The sequence below is a fragment of the Anopheles gambiae genome, chromosome 3, assembly GCF_943734735.2.
Source record: "Anopheles gambiae chromosome 3, idAnoGambNW_F1_1, whole genome shotgun sequence".
Classification (NCBI taxonomy): Eukaryota; Metazoa; Arthropoda; class Insecta; order Diptera; family Culicidae; genus Anopheles; species Anopheles gambiae.
This window is the reverse complement of record NC_064602.1, coordinates 20961209-20984083: the sequence shown is the minus strand read 5'-3', so window position 1 is coordinate 20984083 and position 22875 is coordinate 20961209. Positions and strand designations below refer to the sequence as shown.

The window sequence follows — 22875 nt, the reverse complement described above, 5'->3', positions numbered from 1 at the left end:
GAAGTCGGTATCAGTTCCTGTTCGGTTTGAAATAGAGTTAGATCAAATTGACACTAAAAGGAACTGGTTCCGGACGGTTATAACTGTTGTAGTGATGAAAGCGAACTAAACCTTTATTGAACATTTATATGACTACTATGATGAAAGAATCAATCATGCATGCTTGGATTCCTTCAACAATAAAATTGGATTCAATCCTGGTGGGTATGTTTCTGTAGGAACTGTCGCAAACGACTGAAACTGTTGGGAATTCTGATGGTTCTTGACAGTCCGGAAAGATTATGAACAAGTCCGGACGATTCCAAAGCGATTCCGGATAATTCTGGAAGATTTTGGACGATTCCTACAAATTCAACGATTCCGAAGATTTTGAATGATTTTGAACCGTTCCTGACAATTCCAGGCGGCTCCTGATAAAGAGTCTGAACCAGAGTCATCCTAGTCAGAATTAGAGTTACCTCCAGATAACCCAACTCCAGTTTGGAGCTAAAGTCCGTAGTGGATTGAAGTGGAATATCTCAAAGACCATGTTGAAGGCTAAATCCATTGTTCAAGGATAACACATGATCAGGAGCATTTTCTTTCCGAAAGAGGTGCAACTCTAAATCGGCTCCAGGATTGGGATAAATTCAGTACCATCTCCTGCAAGTAGTACCTGGAACGATCCCCAAACAATAAGACACCCTTTAGTATTCTGACTTTATTACGTTCCAGAAACCGAGCCTAGCCGGGCTTTACAAATATCGTACATCTTTTTATTCGTTCTATTCCTAGGCCACGACTAAACTTGGTTTGTCACTGAAGAAATTAAAACATTAACGAACGATTCCGAATTCTCTACACAACCATCGACGAAGCGGCAAGCTCTTGGAGCCTGCACGATATTACACGCTAGTAGAAAGAAAGAAAGCCTAGTACAATGATTGCCCAGGTAACGACGCCCCAAAACGCTAGACTCGCTCATTGGCTCGTATCGCTGCCAAGAGCAAACAGGCATGAACACGGCATCGTAGCGATCGTACCTCGATCGTCTACGGATAATGGATTAGAATGGTGTCTTTCACGACGAATGCACGATCACGTGCTCACGCAATATGGTAACTAAGTTTGGGGTGGATGGTGGTGACACACTGTTTGTAACTAAAATTATTGAGTTGTCTTTTATCCGCACACGTTGGGGTTGGGGGTTTGCTGTGTTTTTTATCTGTAATGCTAAACAATTACCTAGAAATGGGTTAAATTTTCCAATGTTTTGTTTGTCATTGGTACGATCAACGGTTTTTGCACCAAAGGGGATCATCGCGTATCGCCGTTAGAGTTTGAATTCTGTGGACCGTTAGTGGTTGGAGGAGGACTGTTAGTATTGGTGGTACGCAGCATTGGCTCGTCTTGTGATTGCTGATGTTGCTGTTGATGCTGCTGTTGCTGCTGCAGCTGTGTGTACTGTAGATGTCCGGGAGGAGGCGGCTGCAGTATGAGCGGAGCACCGGATGTTGACTCCACGATTGTCATTTCCGGTCCCAGTTCCTCATCGGGAAAGTCATGATCGCAATGATGTTCACCACATATTTTACACTCGTAGATGTTTGGCTTCAGTGTGTTTAACAGTTTCTGCAGAAGAGATCAAGGTTAAATTACTCTCAAGTTCTACACGATCACGCCACAATTCCGCCTACCTCGCCGAACGTATTGCCCTCAGCGCGAACGATCTGATACACGGCATAGGATGGAATGCAAACCAAGGACGCGGAGGCAATGGTCCATCCAAGCCCGTGGGCCCAGCCCGGATAGTGATACTTTCCGTTGTGATACGTTGGCGCTTCGTAGTTGATCAAGCTAAATATCCACAGTGACTGGAAGAGCATAGAACAAATGAGTCAAGTCTTACAGTATTCCCCCGAAAATCCGCTTTTAACTCACGATCAACAGCAGTGGGACAGCGATCAGCAAGCAGAACCGCAAATAGAACGACGGATACCGACCCGTCATTTGCTTTACGTTCTTCGACAGCCGATTGATGCCATAGAACCAGGCGATCGCGATTGTCTCGAAGAAGGCCAGAAACATGATCGAAACCGACGCTGCGTAATGATCGATCAGCTGGAAGAAGTAGATCCCGCCCTGTATGAGATTGGGCAGCCCGGCAAAGAACGAGACGACGCACACGATCAGCACCAGCAGCTCGTGGTAGACGAGCTTGCGCTTGATCCACCGCGGAAATCCATCCTGTATTGAGGTAACCACAACTTCGACGATCGCGAACTAGAGAGTGTAAAAAGAGGAAGTTAATTTAAAGAACAGGCTTCCAATAAGTCACTCTCAGTGATCCTACCTGACTGTTCAACCCCAAGCATAGCAGCATAAAGAAGAACAGTACGGCCCACAGCTGAGCGGCCGGCATCTTCGCCAGTGCCTGTGGATACACCACGAAGATCAATCCGGGCCCACCGCTGATCACGTTCTCGACCGTCGTGTTCTGCTCGAGCGCTATGTTCCCGATCGTTGCAAAGGCAAAGATGCCAACGAGCAGGCTGGTGATGGCATTCACAAACGACACTGCCAGCGTGTCGTGCAGGATGTTGTTGTTGTACTTGTTGTAGCTGGCGAACGATATCATCGAACCGAAGGCGATACCGATCGAGTTGAAGTTCTGCGCTGCGGCATTGATCCAAACCTGCGAGTATGGGTGCAAGATTGTGATTGTACGACTCCAGGATAAGCTGACTTCAAGACTGTACTCACGTTAGCCCTACCCAGCTCCTCCCAGTTCGGGCGGAAGAAGTAGTGCAGTCCCTTGTCCGCTCCTTCCAGTGTGAGCGAGCGGCCAAGAAATACGACAATCAGCACGAACGGCAGGGTGGCGGTAAGGTAGCGTACTTTCGCCGACGATTTGATCGACTTCCAGATGGCAAAGTACACCAGTATCCAGGCACAGACCAGGCACGCTACCAGCTCCCAGCGCATCGCACCCGGATACTCAATGCCGTGGCTTATCTGAAGCACTTTATTTCTGTGGAAAAAAAACAGGCAAAGTATTAATGGATATTGAAGAAGCCTGAGTCCGAGATCGATGAGCGATGGCTTACTCGAAAAACTCCTCCGTCGGTGTGCGGGACATGTCGGGGCGCGTCAGGTTGTGCTTCAGGCGCTCCGGTATCCAGCAGTCCGGTGTGTTCCAGCGGTGCGAACAGTCCGTCCACGGGAGCTCCGGCCGGAACGAGGTGAAGAAGTAGTAGATTGCGTACGCAATGATCACACTGTAGTACGTGGACATTAGGAATGAAACGACCACACTCGCCAGACCGGTACCTTGGGTAAGGATGAATGAGAATAGGTTTGATATTCCGTTAGGTTGGAGGGATGTTGGTTTAAACATCTAATTTCATAGACAAATGGTTATGATCCTCGATTAGTAAAAAGACTTCCGGGTAAAAGCTTCATGTTTGAAAAGGTACATGAAGTACAAATGACATTGTTTAGGGAAAACACGGAAATAATTATAGATCCTATAGCCCACGCAAGTCACCGAAGACGTCAGGGAATCTAATTAGATTTAGTATATATTTTAGGATCAGTTATAAGAATCGTTCTTCCACTTGTAATTGGATAACGATCAAAGTACATAGACCTCAGATGGAAAAGGTATAAACTAGTGATGGGTAAAGTTGGCAAAAATACGGAGTCGACTCCGATCCGACTTCGATAAATTCGGAATCGACTCCGGAAGGTAGATCCGCGCTCCAATATCCGGAGTCGTTCGGAGTCGTCCGGAGTTGCCCGGAGTCGGAGTCGTCCGCAGTCGTTCGGAGTCGTTCGGAGTCGTTCGGAGTCGTTCGGAGTCGTCGGAGTCGTTCGGAGCCGTCCGGAGTCGTCCGGAGTCGGAGTCGTCCGGAGTCGTTCGGAGCCGTCCGGAGTCGTCCGGAGTCGGAGTCGTCCGGAGTCGTTCGGAGTCGTTCGGAGTCGTCCGGAGTCGTTCGGAGTCGTCCGGAGTCATCCGGAGTCGGAGTCGTTCGGAGTCGTTCGGAGTCGTTCGACTCCAGACGACTCCGGACGACTCCGGACGCTTCCGAACGACTCCGAACGACCGCGGACGACTCCGACTCCGGGCAACTCCGGACGACTCCGAACGACTCCGGATATTGGAGCGCGGACCTACCTTCCGGAGTCGATTCCGAATTTATCGAAGTCGGATCGGAGTCGACTCCGGATTTTTGCCAACTTTACCCATCACTAGTTTATACCTTTTCCATCTGAGGTCTCCGGGCGGATCTAGTGATTCCATTTTGCCGGAGTCGGAATCGAACCTACAATAGTCGGAGTCGGATCGGAGTGGTGGGTGCGCTCCATACAGCACATTACTAGTATAAACAATCCCGAAAGGAAACTTCTGAATGGGCTGGAGACATGTTTTAGCAATTAACTAGTTATCTTTAGGCTCTATATGTACAGTAGTATCTGAATATAATAGTCATGCCCCATTACAGATTTGAATTTAATACTATACATTCAACCATACCGCCGCATATAGCGAGAAGTTTACATGATACATGGTAGTTGTTTGTATTTTGTAATATAGGATAATTGAAAAATTGAGTCACTGGTTCACGGAATTCATTATATTCAGTTGTATACAGTCAGTTGCATTTTAACAGCTAATTTGTTCATCTTTAAAATTACCTGATACTCTAGCTTATTTTTAAACATAAATTTTAAAGGCAAACGAATCACAGATAGTCAACCATAATAATACATTAAACAAGGCTTTGGCCGACTACAACTGTTGTACTTAACAAGAAGAACAATAAAAAGGGCTCAATTGCCCAACAACATTAAATACCTCAATGGACCTCGTAAACAAAAAATCCGCTTAGTTGTGTGCCACATATATAAAATCATTCTGTCATTGCATGCGCATATTATGGCTCTAATCACAACCGGCACAAAACCGGCCGCCCTGGTACGCGTGTATGTGTTTTTTATATCCACTGCAACTGCAATCTCACCATGATCTAATGCCATTTAGAATGCATTTTTGTTTCGTTCTCTACCATTCGTGTACGCAAAGCCGGATTCGGATGACAATTGTCAAGGGGGAGGGGGGGGGGGGGAGCGGGAGCGGGAAAGCATTGTTATGAAACGATGGCTCTGATTACAGACGGCACGCGGTGTCATTCGCGTACGTTGCGCAACAGTCGCCACGTGGTGCGTTATGGTGCGGAAATGCATGGCCATCTAATTAATGCGTCCGATTGCTGTGCAATAAATCAAAAGGCTTCTCTATCCATGCCATTTCCTTCCTGAGGGTCGGATGCATCAGCGATGCTATTAAATTATCATTAAAAAATGCTGCTTCAGTTCGGTACGAGTGGCGATCATCAAGCTGTTCCCAAAGGCAGAAGAAGCTTCATTAAAAATCGATCAATTGAAACGCGCTGTTCAATATGGGATGGAGATGACCTAACGGCTTAGAATCGTGTGTATTTTTTCAACACTATTTTTAAACCTTTAACCATTCTCCACACCTTAACCTAACTCAATAATGCAACAACCACATTCCCAATTGCTGCTGGCTGCTTGTTTTTATCCTCCCTCACTCAACACGCTGTAGCTAAAATGGTATTTAAATTTTCATGATTTATTGTGACAGCTTTCCCCGTAAGTATAGGGGGGTGCTGGCGCAAACAAAACAATGCAAATAACCGTTTAACTGCTCGATTAACCACCGGATCATGTCTACCTCCCTTTAAGTCCGTTAGCAGCGAACTCCCTTATCGACCTCCCCTCCCCCTCCTCTTCACAGTCGCATTGCGCATGCATTATTTATCGATCACAAGATATGGATGATCGATCTGGCGCGGGTGCTAATGAATGATTTATTCAGCCACGCGTGATCGCCATCTTGCCGGTGGTACACAAATGGGCGGTCCGTCGATCGTAACTTGTTCCTGGTTTGTGTGTGTGTGTGCATTTTTTTACTTCGCCTATTCCTCTCTTATTTCTATTCGTGAAGGCGTAAGACAGTTAAAACGACCGTTTATTAAAACCAGGTGCCAGGCTGTCTGCGTTGACTGCCCACCGTTAAGCATCGGCCTCGTGAGGCGTACGATTCAACAGCGATTATGTTAAAAACACGATCACCAGTACGCACACTTTCGTTTTGCACAGTGCCGCTGCGCGCCATCGGCCATCGACCAATGATTAATGATTGACACTTCACTGCCGTACTCCTCAGCAGCCACGCTGCGAGGGGGCTGTTGGTCATTAGCATAAATAAATGCGACACCGTCACCGACACCGTTTAGTTTGCTACTGCTGGTATGATGGGAGGGAATGGAACGGTTTCAGATGCAGGTAAAGTGCATTCCATCGCAGTTAACAAGTGTTGATTTTTACAATTCTTCTATAATAACTGTTCCATCAATCAACGGCTGATTGTTGTAAGTGTTGACAATGTGCTGTCGGGGATGCTCTTGTCTCAATGTGGAGAACACTTAGGCAAGATGATTGATCGTGTCCAAAATGACTAAATGAATTAAATGCAGCACAAACAACTTCTTTAAGCAGTCATTAGGGATGAATTTAAAGGTAACATGGAGAATTTTGGTTACATTTATTAATGAAGAATAAAATGAAATGTAATTGTGAAGCATTCAACCAACCAAAGGTTGATGTTCGGTAAAAGTAGCAAATAATTTCCTACAAATTAAACCTTCTTAAACTGTTTAAGATCTTTCTGAGAGCTAAATTGGATAGAAAATGTATGTTTATGTATGCTTTGGTGCATGTTAAAGACAGTTTAATGATTTTAAATAAAAAACAAACCAAACAAATACTTGCTACTACCTCTATTCGCTCCTCCAGTTGGAAGCCCTGTGCGCATTTATAATTGATTACTGTAATCCATTAGCAAACTTGTAAAGCACGAGTTTCGCTTGTCCCCACCAAAGCAGGAAGCTCTGTGTAAACACATTTCTTGTCCCGTCGTGACATCACCAACCCGCCTACCCAGTCAGAGCTATTTCACGCCACTGTTCCCGGAGCGAGATCAAGCGGGAAAGGTTCGGTCGAGATTTATAACCCAACTGACCTCGGTCTAGGGTCGAGCAGAAGCGGAGGTAAAGCGCTAGGGAGGAAGAAGGGAATAAAGTTCTCCAACTGCTGAACTCACTGATCATTAGTGCTCCCGGTTGGTTTGCCATCCGAGCGTGCCATTAATGAATTGAGCCGTCATTCACAATTTAGATTTCCTCCCGGCGGCAGCCCCTGTTCATTTGTTAAGTGCACTGTTGACAGAGCCTGCTTAATTGGGTGAGGTTTTTGGGGGAGAAATTAATTCTAAATTTAACGACCGCCTGTCGGCACATCGAACGACTCGCGCTAGCTACAAGCGACGAACCCTTTGTATAGTTTGACATTTAGGTTTTAATGTTGCTACGCACCTTTAAACAGTGGACAGAGCTGCCCTAGTGCACCGATCGGTCCGCGGCCCGTATACTGGCCGACGGCCAGCTCCATGAACAGCATGGGTATTCCACAGATCAGCAGAATGATGAAGTAGGGCACGAGAAACACACCTGCGAAAACGGGAAGAGGGGCCGCGTTAGAGGGTCAACGCTGCTCGGGCGGTGCTGGTGTCGTTTGTTACCTCCTCCACTCTTGTAACACAGATACGGAAATCGCCACACATTTCCCAGCCCGACCGAGTATCCGATGCAGGCCAGCACGAACTGCATCTTGTTCGCCCAGTGCTGCTTGCGCGGTTTGAGATTATCAAGATCGGAATCATCCGACATGCCGCCGTAGCTTTCATTCTCGTACGTTTCATCGGGTGGGCTGCAAAAGAGTGGTTGGAAGAGGATTAATAACAGTTTCTTAGTAGAGAACAATTGAAAAAGCCTCATTTTAAGCTATTTTTGAAGATTCACAATGAAATTAAGATCACAAATTCGTCACATCAATATTGAAGCATAAATTAAGACCTTGAGGCGCCAATAGAATGACTATTTAGCATCTGCAGTCTAAATGTTAACCTAACTGCCCAGGATTAAAGCAGCCAAACCATTAAAGAAAACAATATTCAAACAACAAACACGAAACGTTCCCCCTTGTCCGGCGCACACAAGGTGTCAAAAGACTTCCTGTTATCACATAACCAAAAGCGGATTTGGAGCACTTTTTTTCCCCTACAACTGTTTGAACGGGGATAAGCTCACTTCCTGCTTTGCTGGGAGCATAATATCGGTTTTTGGATATTCAGCACCTTCTACCGGCGATCGTGTTGCACTAACTAATTAACATCGTTCACACAAACTCACACAAACACACACACGAGTACAAACAACACGGCGCAAGGTCGCAGAACCCCGAAGCCTCCACCGAAGGGATGTAATTTCAGCCCGTGTCAGCAAGCGGCTATCGTATGTATCAACATTCCGTCGCATTCGTTTATTTGGTCTGGTAGAAGTGTTAATCGATCGAGTCGAGCATTACACCGAGTGAATTACACGATCATTACCACGATCGTCGCCAAGGATAGCAATGGATATGATACTGTGATCTATTTTGGATACCGGACAATCTTATTTACCGATCGTTTACATATGACTTTTTTGGGAAATGTTTGTCCTCATCATATGATTCACATAATTAGCGCTCTTCACTGACATGAAGAGTCTGTAGGGACTTCACCGTCTGCGTGCCGTTTGTGTGAGAATACAGTAAAAGCATCAGAATTCACCCGTTTCTAAATGAAATGACGGAAATGAACAATCATCGTGGCACACTAGAACGATCGAAATTGAGAACGATTGGGTTCGTCCGAGAGGAATGCCATCGAGGAGTTGTGTTTCGTGAAATGATATCTTGCACAATTCCAGACCGTTTGCGGTTTGTGCAATGAACTGTTAGAGATGAGCGAAAAGTGGCAAAAGTACGTATTTGTTCGTTTAAATACAATTGTTCATTGTGCTCTAGATGTGCCGCCATCAGCATGCCAGGAACGCCTTTTCTTATCATCCGTTGCAAAAATGTAGCCATTTTGTGTGAGATATAAATCTAACAACATATCTATTAAATGCTTGACTGTCTGGACTAAGACAAACACAACTAAGGCAAAGTATACGGACGCTTGAACATGCGAATGCTTAAAGATCAGACGCTGCTTGGTCCTCCTAATCTTAATCCAGCATGAAAAGCCGCACATAAAAGTTAGACACACGTGTTCCTCATTTCTGGACGGATGTTGTATGCTGTCAACAAACCTAGGAAAGGTCACTGATTATAAATTTCTTTAACATTTGCTTATATGCTTATCTCTTGTACGAGCAAATCGAAATTATCTCACAGGCACTGTTTGAGGATTCGTGTTGATCACTTAAAACTCAACTTTTTTTTTTTTGGTAACCTTCACTTACTCTCCAATGTATCTTCGCATCATGACCGGACTGTTCGGATAGCTCGGTATCCCCGTCATCAGGGGCGTTCTATCCGTGGATCCGGGTGTTCCATTCGCTTGAACAGGCATTTTTAACGGATGATGATGCTCGATCCTTTCAACGCCATTAGCCGTAGGCTCTAGCTTACAGCCTCCCTGCACACTCATTCTGAACACGTATGTATGGGTGTGCTTTGAAAAGTTGCAAAAACTCTTACAAACACTACACCATATTCACTTCAAAGCGCGACAAGTGATACACTTTGTCTACGAGAGTTAAACTTTAAGCTCTTTTCCTTGGTCTGTCTGAGCTTGCAACAGTGATAGCACGACTGAGATCACGGGACACAACACCAAGGACCTTTAAATCACCACTAAGACCCCTTGATCCCTGCTGAAACTGGATCGAAGCCTGGAGCGATTCGTACCGGTTCACGTTCCGGATCGCACTGAGTGGACTGTGCTGGCCCTCCGTGGCAACATCCAAGCTTTTGGGCGTTCTTTTTGTTCCCTGCCACGACATGGCACCAGCCACCAGGCTTTCGGATGTGCAATACGGTCCATCTACGTCATATCAGGGCAGGTGATAATCGTCTGTGACAACAATGGTCGTGCCGGAGGATATGTGGTCTGAATTCCATTTACGGTACAGTCGGAGATGGAGCAGCGCACGTGAAGATAGTATATTGAAATATAAATATTATTATAATAAAATATTGCATGTATAGCATTATTTTGGACATCTTTTGATCGAATTAGTTAAATTGTTAAATTACTTAACAGCTGATTTAAGAAAATTCCAGCGCAACTCTTCAACTGTACACTGTATTCTCGCTCGTGTAGATCACTGCTCGTTATCGCACTATATCCGATATTTATCATCCAACCGGACACTTTAATCGCCCAGCAAAGCAAACTGTCTCTTTCTGCGAGGCATTGGGCACGGAACGAGGGTAAGCGTGTGCGGCAGAAGGGGAAACTGGTCCGGCAACGTCAAGTACACGTTTGCGCACAGTGACACGCTAATGGTTCAGTTGGTTTATGACGATGGTTAAATATTTGTCCACCGAATTCACGGCCTTTGCCAAGCGACCGGCAGCTGCTGGCGGGAGATATGATTCGTGTGCCTTGAAATGGAGCAGACTGATACTGATACTGAGCTGTGCTGGCCGCAAAAAAAAACTACACAAACAAACCGAACGAACCGGCCAGGTAATAAGGTTTAGTGTTTTACTCCCTTTTTATGTGGGGAAGAAAGGCCTATACGAATTAATAACATCTCATAAGGATGTTTGCTAGCGTGGTGGCTAACAACATGTGTGCTGCCAATTATGCAATAAAAGATTGTGTTTGTCATTGGCTTTCTTTTGGAGTGGAGATTAGAGAAACAATAGCTATTATGAGGTACAATAGCAATTGCTGAGTACCTGAATACGAAAGCATTCAAACCATTTTCTGGCATCTTTTATCGTGATATTTCAATAGGCTAATGTTTCATTGTGCAATGCAATAACACGGATAATGGGTCCAAGTATGGTTGTTATCACAAATGGTTGAAGGTAATTTCTATTAATTGGCATTATGTTTTGGTAAAAGCTACTCAGTTTTTTAAACATCCTGTTTTCTTTTCAGATATCCGCATCAGCACAAAATGTCAGCTTTGTATTGAACTGCCACTTTTCAAAAACACGGATATACGGACAGCCAGATAAACGGCATCCCACTGTATCTATTTAATACATAAAAAAGCCAGGCTCTTAGACACAAAATAGGTGAAAAATACTTCATAACAGATTAAGCATGATTTGTTTTTTTTTCCTAAATCAATCTACATTATACAAACAACTCATATAAGAGTCAAATATTGCATTGATTTACGTGTAAAATGATACATATTTAGCTTCTCTACTTGTCCTCGAATCAATCACAGCACAAGGAATAGCCATGGCTAATGTTTTTAATGACAATCTGGAGGATTTCATGATAACATGTTGTAACATCAAATAAATTGACATCGTTAGATGAAATATCTCCACAATTCTCCTTTTCAAAAGTCTTGAGGAAAGAAACATAAACAACAAAACCTTGATAAACGCTTCTGTAATCCTTAATAACCCTTAATATGCGAAAACTAGTGGTTAGTATGGTTTTGGATTACAAAGCTAAATAATCACTTTCAAACTCAAAAAAAGAATCGTGAGCCGCAACATACCACATAATAATACATTATTCGCAAGCCAAAAAGTGCGAATGACAACAAATGAGACCCATGGTACAGTCGTTAACTCGAACGATTTAAAAACATGCCCGTCATGGGTTCAAGTCTCGAATGAACCCGTGACCCGTGATATGGAGGACTGACTTTCCTGCTATGGGGAAATCAATAAGTCACTGAAAACCAAGCCCATTAGAGTGGTTCAGACAGGCCTTGACCGACAAAGGTGTTTGTGCCAAAGAAGAAAAAGAAGAAGAAGAAGAAGAAGAAGAAGAAGAAGAAGGAATGAAAGTTTGTATAAGTTCTCATAGGCCTCGAAAGCCTGTATATCCCGGTATGACTGCGTAGAACCATACGCCAATAAGTTGATTGTCACTAATAGCTTTAAAAGTATACAAAAAAACATAAAATTTTAGCTGAAAAATCGGAGGTATATTCAATGCTCCAAATATTTATATGCTAAAAGTCGATTGCTAAACCGAACCTTATTATTAATTGAAACCATTGCATGTAAATGAAGTTTTAACGGATTGTGCGTGCTTTACTCACTAACAATGACAAAAAAAGCTTTCAAACGATTTGTATGAAAAGTTCTGCTAATAATGGTGATAATAACATTTTCCCTTCTTTATCCTCTTTGTGGATTTACAGGAGCCGGGAACGAATACCATTAAACCACCACCCAATAGTCTTATTAGAATGTATAAAACATACCTTCAACGTCAAATTCACTGCTCAAGAACAACGAGCGTCTGATTCTAGATTATGGTAAATGGGTTGTAGCAGTTGCCAACACAAATTTGAGTTTTACGATCTCAAAACACGCCTGTCAAGTGTCCTTTGTAGATCGTTTCCACCTACTAGTGTGATACAAACCCTGTGATTCTTTCCATTTGCTCTGCAACGCTGCATTATTATTATTCGCACTCTGTCCCTCCCCCCACACAATCAGTGCCACATTTTGCAACAGACATAGTGCTACTTACTACTAACTGGGCCATTTTTCGAGTGCTGTCACCCGGCGCATACCTTAAACCAGCGGGAGGGGGACCGGAGTGGCTAATCGAACGCAATTCCCCTGTACCAGCACATCCCCGCTGATGACAATTTCCTCAATTGAGCCGAACTCGGCTGAATGGATTAGAACGACACCGGACCGGGGAATGTTAGCCACAGCGATGCCTAAGCGACCTGGCGCGTGGAATGACCACGTCCACGCTCCATTCCGCCGGTGCCAATTTAATCCGCATAATTCACCGGGCACCGGCGGGAGGTGGAGCAGCTGACCTCATTCCGCCAGACGTGCGCAGAGACACTTTCCGAAACCTCAAACTGTCTCTCTGTCGCAGTGTGTGTGTGTGTGTGTGTGGGGACTCGGCGCAAAATGTGGGTTGACAAATTTAAGCATTCATATCAGACGGCAACGTGCCACGCTGTGTGCGATGAGATTGGGCTTTCGGTGGTCGCACGTTTGCGAGCGATTGATGCAGCCTGACAGCGCGGCTGCGCCTTATATAAACAGCCGATTGTGGTAAACCACAAACCCCCGGCTTTGCGGACAAGATTGGAGGTAATTGCAACTGTTTGACGCTCGCGCGCTCTCTCTCTCTCTCTGTCGTTGTCTGACTTCAATAGAACTTGAGCGCTCCCGATGAGTTCGAAGGCATTCCAGTACCTGCTTTATCGTACATTGTCAATGCTGCTGCTGTCGAAAAAAGGTGCAGCATCGCTAACTCAATTTGATTCCATTATCCCTCAACAATTGTGTAATCTAATAACGCACGGAACGCTGTTATCTGGGTCATTATTAGCGCAAGAAATGCTGCCTGTGCGTCACGCAATGGCACGCACGATCGCGTGTCGGGGCGTTAATCACTTTCCCTTGAATTGTATCCCTCCCCGTTCAGATGGAGAATCTGCTCAATTGAATAATTCTTCACCATCCCGCACTACTACGCACCATTTAGTGTGAGATAATGATCTTACGCGCTACCGTCAGGCACTGCGAGATGTCTTACGAGTAGTACTCCAACAGTTCTTGGAGCTCTTTCTTTACGCACAACTTACGTCGGTGGGTTAATCATGGTGAGCAGCTCGTTCGGTGAGTTCGGCACCCGCCGGATGACCATACGCCGCCCATCGGTCGATCCCATCCCGATCGAGGCGAGCGATCGGATCGAGGTGGCATCGGAAAACAGCCGCGGCGTACCTCCGACATCGCTGAATATGTACGAACCGCTGCGGGCGATCGTCGTTTGCGGCTGCTGCACATTCGCCAACCCTTGCGGATCGTTCGCTGTTTGGAGAGGATGGAATTGGTTTAAGATGGCAAATATTGTTACTGTGCACACCCACACCCTCTCTCTCTCTCTCTTTACCGTACCTGATCGCACCGATCGTAGACTGTTGAAATATTTCGGCTTCAAATACGTCCCAACGGGCGCCGTGGGCACTGTGATCGAGCTCGGTCCACTCGACAGCGAACCCTCACCTGGTTCCACCTTCACTATTGGGGCCCCATTCCCACCACCACCACTGCCACTAGGGACCGTTCCACCTGGGTCTCCGATCGCTCCACCCGTCTGGCATGGTACGATCACAAACTTGCGCCCACTTGACCCCACCGTCGGAAGTAAGGCCTTCGTTTCCTCACTACCACCGGCGGAGCTGCCCGGTGGTGATGTGTTGCTACCGCTGTTTAGTTTGCTCTGCTGTCGGAAGTTACTGTTGATGGCGGTATAGTGCAGATCGTTGATCGGGCGCCTGTTCGGTACCGGGTTCACTGACTGTATTTCCACCTGGTTCTGTTCCTGCGTATCCATCGTTGGAGAAGCCGTGGGAGAAGCGAAGGAAACTACGGCCTACAGCAGCGCATGTACGCTATTCACTCGTTTGCTTTAAACTATACTATCACAGCACGCACGGGGATCTCTCATCGATTGAGTTCGATCGACACGGACGCTCACGGGCCGTTATTAGCATTATTTCCACACACGCACACACACACGAGGTTCTGTTGCTCCAGTGGTTGGGATTGCGATCCCTATTGGGAGGAAGAAAAGGGCACACAAAATCACACCCACTCACAGTGACGGATTCATTTAGAGCAAAACAAATCACAAACTACGGCCAGCGGGATAGGATTGCAATAAATAAGCAACGAATGGTTCACGCCGTCCCTGCGAGACAATAGAATAATTTACACTTGAATTCTTTTACAACCCACCCATCTTCTCTAGTGGGTAGAGAAAGGAAGGTGTAAACAGTAACAACACAGACACAGACACACATATTTTTAAACTCTAAACACTAAACAGTGGCAATAACTTTACTGGGGAAACCTCTTTTTTAGAAACACCGTTTTTTTACGATCGCAGCGTGAGAAAAGGACAGATACGTGTTCCGGTTTTGCTAAAAATACACAGCCAACATAATTTCCCACCATCCTTTCCCGAAACATTAAAAATACACTAAACCATTTTGAGATGAGGGGAAGCTCTTTTTACTCACAATATAAAAAATACACTATGAGTACGTTTATCACACTTACACAAACACACACACACATACACAAACTCTGGCTACTCTGGCGCTACGCAGTTTCGGGCTGGCGGCCGCAAGTACATTAAATTCCTTTCACAGCGCGATCGTAAATCAGTGGCCCCCAAAGCAAATCCTCCCGAAAGCCAAAGCACAACAACACAAAACTTTTCTCTCGCTCGAAAAAGTGTGCAAACGGGGTAAGACGGGTATAATCGGTCCGGTGGCGGTTGGGCACGCAAGTAATAGCAATTTTTACGAGTATCTATTGCCTGTTCTTAAATTGATACCGGCGCGGGGTGTAAATAATGCCAAAGCAAACAACACGGGATGGGCAAGGCGGCAATCGGTACAGCTGTGTGGTGCGGGTTTGAGTTGTGAAGTCGACCTGGTGGGGAGTGAGTTAAGGATTACACTTATTGAGTGTAAATTTATTGCAATCAGACGGCGGGTGACGTTTGATTAGGGAAACAAAGACAGCAAAAACAATTGATCTTTTTTTTGCAGTTGTTAAGATGATATAGGACAAATGTGCCAATAGAAAGGACATTGGTAGAAGTAAAGTTGTATTTGGATGATTTTAAAGTGCCAAAAAAGTACATTTTTGAAAATTTCATATACATTGCAATCGAAATACGTTTTATCTTCCCAAAACCGAGCATAATTATGTCCAATTTTACTTAAACTTTCTTCTTTGATTTTACAGTAAATTAGACATGTTGGAGTTTTTAGTTAATTGTTCAAAAAAAGCCTTAACTCTGTTTAATTTAATGCGAAAACCTGAAAGCTGCTTTCCGGATTAGATAAGCTGAAAAATTTAAAGCATAGATCTAACTACAATAAATATTTCATAATTGTAGATAATAATTATCATAATTATTAATAAAATAATTCATAATTATTACAACTTCCGTAAATAATTAAGTATCAATTGCAAGTAACTAGCAAAGCAAAGCAGTAGATATAAAGTAAATAAGAGGTAGGTAGAGTAGACCTAAGTTTTGTAAAATCTTACTGTAACTAAATGCGTGTAAAGAATCTCTAAACACACCTTAAAATGTTTCCAGATAATATCTAGCTGAACTGCTCTAAATATTAATAATTGATCCTAAGGATCGCTTATTCTTATATGCTTAGCTTGTTTAGATATCTTGCAACTCAAAATATTCTTCTTCACAGTTTGTGTTTGTCTTATTTGATTTGAGGTTTTGATTCTTTAAACTTACTTCTGCTTCTTCATACAATAACTAATAACAGAATTTTTACTGATCAAAACATTCACTACATGATCGTCCCTTATTTGTTTAATTTAAAACGATTTAAATCTCCTCAAACATGCTCTACCATACATCACCGCCACATCCCACCGCAAACAACTTCGTAAACGCGTAGGATGAGCAATGAAACAGAAATTCTTGTCGTGTTTTAACGATCGCTTGCATGCCCAATACGATCGCCGAACGGAATCGCAGCAATGGTAAGGCAGCATTAAACGAATTTGTTGCTGGGAAACTTGGGAAACGATCACCGCCGTAAAACACGCACTAAAACTTGTGATGTGAAATACAAAGTGTTTCAAAAACACCGTTTCAAGACTACCCCAATAATCGATGATGCTGGGGCGGACACACATGTGCAGCTCCAAACAGCTCAAAACTACACATTCTGGCCGCATCCTTGCGAAGATGCTCATCCCGTGCTCGAAACGTGTTGTTGAACTCATGCCAAACGAGACGTTCCCAGTGGCAGATGATGGCGGCTCTGGCTGTGACAGCAAACAACAATCGCAACACTCGCCAACTTCAGTCGGAAGTGGGCCCCGCCGAAGTGGTATACCGTGTCGCGTGTGTTGTCCGGATCAATGTTTACAAACACAAACACTCGTCGATGCGTTTTTACATAAGCGAACAGTGTTTACTAACTGCCCCACATTGCTTTGATGGTGGTTAGGTACCTCTCCTCGCATTAGACCTCGTCTTAGAACAGCCGGGGAACCTCCCAAAGGTGAATTTCTTTAGAGCGTTCGGCGTTTAATCGACCCCTTTGGCGTTCGTCCAGTTGCTGATAAGATTGGAAACACTCAACTCAAAAAGGGCACGTGAATCCCATCTGCGTGTGTGCGTGTGTTTATATGGTCGGTGTTGGCGTTTGATGGACAGTTTTTAATGGCAACACCGTTGACGCTTCTGCTGCGACTCACAGCAAGATTGACAGCGATTTGATTCATTTCTTGGCACACTTTTCTGCACCACTGCCGCCGCCCGGTACGTGAAAGAACGTTATGCAGCTGCCCTTATCAAACTGCGTTACGTAAAGGTTTGCCCGAGCTGGAATCCATGTCCAGGTCAAGCCACTATCTACAGCAAAACTATGGTATATACTCAAGTGCCGGACCAGGGCGGATTACTGCAGCAGGGACTTGGGCTTATACTAGTAAAGTTGTTTACAACTAGCTTCGATTCCCCTTAGGCTATAAAATGGACGTGCAATATACGTCGGTTTGAAGTCGAGGTTTTGTTGAAATACTTGTGCTTCAAGAACTAATGATGTAGCAATCAAAAATGATTATTCCCACAGTGTAATAAATAAATAAATGATTGTGTAAATTTGTTAATAATAGACTCAAAAATAGCTAGAGACAAACCAAAATTCTAATAAATTGTAGAATCTTGTAGTGTAGAACTTATCAGATGATGGAAGCTTATAGAATTAATGAAAGATATAACACAGCAAGACCTTGACCTAGACTTGATGACTTCTTGATGGGCTCTCATAATACTATTTTGGAAACTTTGTGACATTTCTTCCATATAAATCTTGATTGATAGTCATATAGTTGAAAGTCGTTGTAATAATAAGAGTCGTAACGAACAAGAACATAAGTCATCATCAGTATCATCAGAATGTCAGTATCAGATCGATAGAATAACCAATAAGGAAGGCTCAAGTCCTATTGCTTCAGATGATTTCATATATCCTAGAAGACTTTAGTAAATTAGATGTAGTGCTTGAGTCGCTCTTGTATTAGTAACATTAAAATCATAGACGAGGCTACAATTTTTAATCTCTTGTAATCATGCCTTTAAAAGAATAATGATCTGCGGCATAATGGGCATTTGAATGGCAGTATTCCAGCTTATAATAGTTTATTTCCGTAAAAATATAACCTTCACAATTTATGAAATTTTTTGTGTCAAAATCAACCATTCCTAATTATGATAATAACGAATCATTTTGGTTCGTTCATTCGTTCTACTTCATTCGTTCATTACTTGATGTTCTATGAAAATTTAATATATATTAGGACCTGGAGTATTGTAACATCTTCATAATAGGGCTTTTAGTGCACAATAAATCCTATAATGGCCAATGAATACAAAATCCTTCATTCTATTTTCGTAGAAATCGTTGATTTTGTTTAGTATTGCATGCTCAGCATGAATCTCTTCATGACCTCATCAAGAAATATCCAACTTTGATCAAACATGACGCAGTCATGCCCTAACCATTTTAATCGAATTCCAAAATCACTTATCAAACATAAAATGATTCACTCAATACCTGTGACGTCAAGCAAAAGTCATCGTCACTTATCACGCCTTGCCCCGAACTGCCAAACACGTGCGACAACGCCTTACGCGTTGCGAGTGGTACTTAGTGTGTATCGATAAACAAGTATTCCTCCACGGAAAAGAAAACTCCTTCGCAAACCCTCACAACAAAGAGCGACAAACCGACGCGTCTGTGTTGTGTACGAAACCCGAAGAGAACCGTCCCTGCCCGAAAGTGGTTTGCAATAGCAGCGAGACAATCTTTTCCCTTCACATCCGTCAGATCCATCAACCAACCCCAGCTGGGAGGACGGTGTAGGTTCGCAGCCGTGTCAAGTTCGTGCGCTGGTGACCACATCTGGTCCCGCAACCACAAACCACGCAACCAATCAACGCTATCCGCCCGCAGTGACACCGTTCCGTCATCCACAACAACAATAGCCAAAGCAGCAGCAGCAGCAGAAGAGATTGACTAATTTTAGAACAGTGCTTTAGAGACAAGATAAACCATAGAAAGCCGAACAAAACAAAAAAGTCATTTAAACGAAACACAATGCCGTCTGGGAAGTAACGGCAAGGGAGGCAGTGAAACGAAGACACTTCAACGCTATCAATATCCCGAACCAGACAGTTTTTTCGCGCGCACGTTCGTGATCTTGGGGAATGGTTTGTACTGTAGAGACTACTGGCACATCGCGTGTCATATGTGTGCGTTCGTGATCTTGGTGCAGGTGGACAACAGATTACATTATCTCTCTCACTCTCTATACTACTGGTGCAGACTTGCAATGGGACGTTAAGCGGAGACCTCCTCATAATAGGACATGCGCCAGTGTCTTAGTGATAAGAGCCACACTCCACCGACTGATATCCTCACAGATAAGTGATGAGGCCTAGACAGGCTAGCGTTACACATTTCACGTAAAGGAGTGAGGTCTTGATCAACATTACTGATACTGAGCAGCCCTAATTCTTGTTTGTATATATACTAATACACCCCAAAACATACTTCAACAAAACAACATTCTTTAGGATCAAGTTTAGCCAAGAATTGTCTTCCAATTCCCCTTTGCTCGTTAAAAAATCACACATAGCTCAACCGACAAGAATTCCCCTGGGTTTTAAAACCAAAAAAAACAACCATTAATCTTTACGCTGGACGGTAGTGGCACGGGCACTGGACGACGGCTTTTGGAATTAAACTTCGCATTAATCTTTGCACGCACATCACCGCCGTTTTTGTCTCACAGCACTTTTACGCCACAAAACTCTCTCTCTCGCGCACATACGCTGTGGTCACACCGGCCATCTACACACACACACGCACAGATCAAACGAGGAAGAAGCAGCAGCAGCAGTAGCACCATTAATTAGAACATTGCTGCCGATGACATGACCGCGCGCGCGGGTGTGCTGTAACTAACGTATCTCCCGCGCCACACTCGTCATTCCGCACAAGGGGTCGTACTAAAACCCACCCCGCTCAATAGTGTACTACTGTACTATACTACCGGGGGGTTCCGATGTCACGATGAGGTTGTAAGAATAGTCCGTTTAGATACGGTGGCGGAGCGTCGGACAGTCGCACGGCTCTCGTACCGGTGCACGTACTTTGGTGTAAAACAAATACCCGCTGGTCACTAATTTTCATGCCATAATTGACATTAATTTATACATCGCGCTACACACTGAAAGGGGGACAGGAGGGGGGGGGACTGAGCCACTAACACACACAGACACACTTGGAACACTTTGGCGAAACACTTGAACTTCACAACACAATCTTGAATTTCACACACCCTTCGGTGGTGTGATCTATTTTTCCATTTCATTATCACGTTCACGCGTATTCACGGTATTCGTAATCCACAGTGATAGCGAGCACACACACACCGAATACATTCGCATGATATCACTGTGTTCACCTTGGGTGCATCTCCGACGTCCGTTGCAGCACAACGATTATGGAGCGAGCAGGCCAGGCTTAATTGGTTGTAGTAGGCGCTGTGTTTTCAACTGTCAAATTTTCACATCCAGGGATCACCCCGCCTTCCTGTGCTGTGCTGCTCTATGCTTCCCACACTTTGATTTTTTTTGTGCGCTCTCTTTCTCTCTTTTGTCGTTATTTCCTAATTTTATGAAACGCTTGTTTTCAACACACCATAAAACAATTTTTAACGTTCTCTTTCTTACTTTCTATTTTGCTTCTGTTAAAGCGGGACCCCTTATTAAAGGCGTCCCACAATCGTTTGAAGTGTGGCACGATTTGCCGGGAAAGATTTTTTTTTATTATTACCACTTTTCCACTTTTCCACTTTGTCACTATTTCTTTCGCTCAAAATGTACGCACGCGCACGCTTTGCGCCTCTAATCACGCACAAACACGCAAGCACCCACCGGGCGGGGGTGCGTGTGGTGTCGGTCCGATTGTCCGTCCGGCCGGTGACACAGTGTCACACGGTGCCATCTCATCTTGAGCGCATCACGAAGACTGTCGGCCCGGACGCCGTCGACCCGTCCATCACGGGCCCGGACGCGCGCTCGCGCGGCTCAATTGATGGGCACACACACACACACAGCCGAACGCCGAGTGACACGACCGTGAAATCGGACCGCCGTTTGGCGCTGATAATCGGCGCACGCAGGCACACACACACACCAACAAAAAATGCTAAGGGTTAATTATGAGGAAATAAGAAGGAAACACCAACGAAACACACCGTCTTAAGAGCAAAATACGAAATAGACGCCGACGAGACGACGTGTGATGGAACAAGACGCTAAGGAGAAACCGACACGGCCCCGAAAGGCTACCTGTTGATCTTATCCGCGTTGGGTTTAGAGGAGGAGGATCGTGCAGAAACAATTCACACGCACACAAACACGCACTGATTTTAAGACTGCTTTCGAGGGAAGAAATTAATGGCTATCACTAGGTGAAAGATCGAGCCAAACGCCCCTCGGGTAACCCGCGACGCGACAAGGAACCGGTTCACACACTATCCGATGTCAGGTGAGACTGCTGAGCGCGGAAGTCGTAGCGATTCGTTCGTTCGTTTGCCAGCAGGAGAGACACACGAGACTGCAGAGGTTTGGTTGCCGCTGTAATCTAATCGAACCGTCTTATCAATCACTCCCTGTGCGCTGGTCTGCGTACCGTAATGCCTTTTTGACTCATACCTTCGATGTGTCTTGTGCGGTGTTGCCTCAAGATGCCTCAATGGGGCTATTTTTTTATCAGCCACTACCTACAGTACCTTCACGGTAAAGGTAATGTCTTCCTGCACGGCTCTTATCATCGTTCGCTGTGTAAGTGCAAGGCGCGTGTTGTGCCGTCTTACCACCGCACTGCCATTGCCCATCAGCTCTGCTCACAAACCTGATCAAACCAGTGGGACAAATGGGGCAGGAATCCCGCACAAAACCCCCCAATAACTCACGATCAGCACGATCCGTCCCGGGGCTCGGTTCCCCGGTTTGCTATCGCGCCGTACTCGAACGAAACAATCGACCAACTTCCACCAGCAGCAGCAGCAGCAGCAATGAACCAGCCGCAACGGCAACAACCGACAGAGTGTGCACAATCGCTTCCAGCCCGGCGCGAGGAAGGCCCGCCCGATCGAGATGCAGCCGCCATCATTCATGCCCCCCCCCCCCCCCCCCGCTTTGTGGGCAACCCCCTTGCGGGGAGGTGATTTTTGCTGTGTGCGATGTGCGGGAGAGTGTTAGTTGTGGCGCACATCAGGCGACAAATTGTCTTTCAGCTGTAGAGAGCAATTGAAGCGATGATTGTATGGGAGTGTGAGTGAGGGTAAACAGAGGAATAAAAAAAGGATGCTGCTGAATCCTGATTTTTTTCAATGCTTTATGATAAAATGTATTTGAAATAATAAAAAAAATACATTTTTTTTAACAAAACGGAATTACTAACAAAAATTCTAACGCCTGGTGTCGGCGTTTTTTTGTGCAGCACTGTAATGACACATGATCTAGTAGTTTTTGCTCTCCATTACTCTCTCTCACTCTCGTACTTTCTCTAGTTGCTTAGTGAGTGTATGTGTGTGTGTATCTCGTTCTATTGTTGCTTGTTTTACCTTCTATTATAGTTTTGCTTTTTGATTGCTCTGTTCTCTTCC

The 22875-nt window shown here is 44.8% G+C and overlaps 1 protein-coding gene across 11 annotated transcripts; it reads right to left on the bottom strand.

The window, feature by feature from the left end:
- Positions 1-685: 685 nt before the first annotated feature.
- On the bottom strand, positions 686-22441 carry LOC1279910 (sodium- and chloride-dependent GABA transporter ine). 11 transcript variants are annotated; one of them, XM_061654106.1, is made up of 12 exons: positions 22180-22321; positions 21036-21364; positions 14032-14827; positions 13716-13944; positions 7646-7833; positions 7440-7574; positions 3087-3309; positions 2743-3010; positions 2333-2674; positions 1921-2262; positions 1677-1853; positions 686-1611 (listed from the first exon to the last, which is right to left on the bottom strand). In XM_061654106.1, exons 3-12 carry the CDS (start codon positions 14468-14470, stop codon positions 1297-1299), a joined length of 2658 nt encoding a protein of 885 aa, XP_061510090.1. In that variant the 5' UTR covers positions 14471-14827; positions 21036-21364; positions 22180-22321; the 3' UTR covers positions 686-1296. The 11 variants fall into 11 exon arrangements, with proteins under 11 accessions (XP_061510090.1, XP_061510087.1, XP_061510088.1 ...); XM_061654103.1 differs by having other exon boundaries at positions 14032-14691; XM_061654104.1 differs by lacking the exon at positions 21036-21364 and having other exon boundaries at positions 14032-14691; positions 22119-22441.
- Positions 22442-22875: the final 434 nt, after the last annotated feature.

Coding starts and splice junctions, on each gene's coding strand:
- LOC1279910 (XM_061654104.1), bottom strand. CDS start 14,470: ATGGATACGCAGGAACAGAACCAGGTGGAAATACAGTCAGTGAACCCG. Junction 3,310..7,439: donor GCTCTGTCCACTGTTTAAAG/GTGCGTAGCAAC, acceptor TCCTTACCCAAG/GTACCGGTCTGGCGAGTGTG. Junction 2,675..2,742: donor AGGAGCTGGGTAGGGCTAAC/GTGAGTACAGTC, acceptor CCATACTCGCAG/GTTTGGATCAATGCCGCAGC.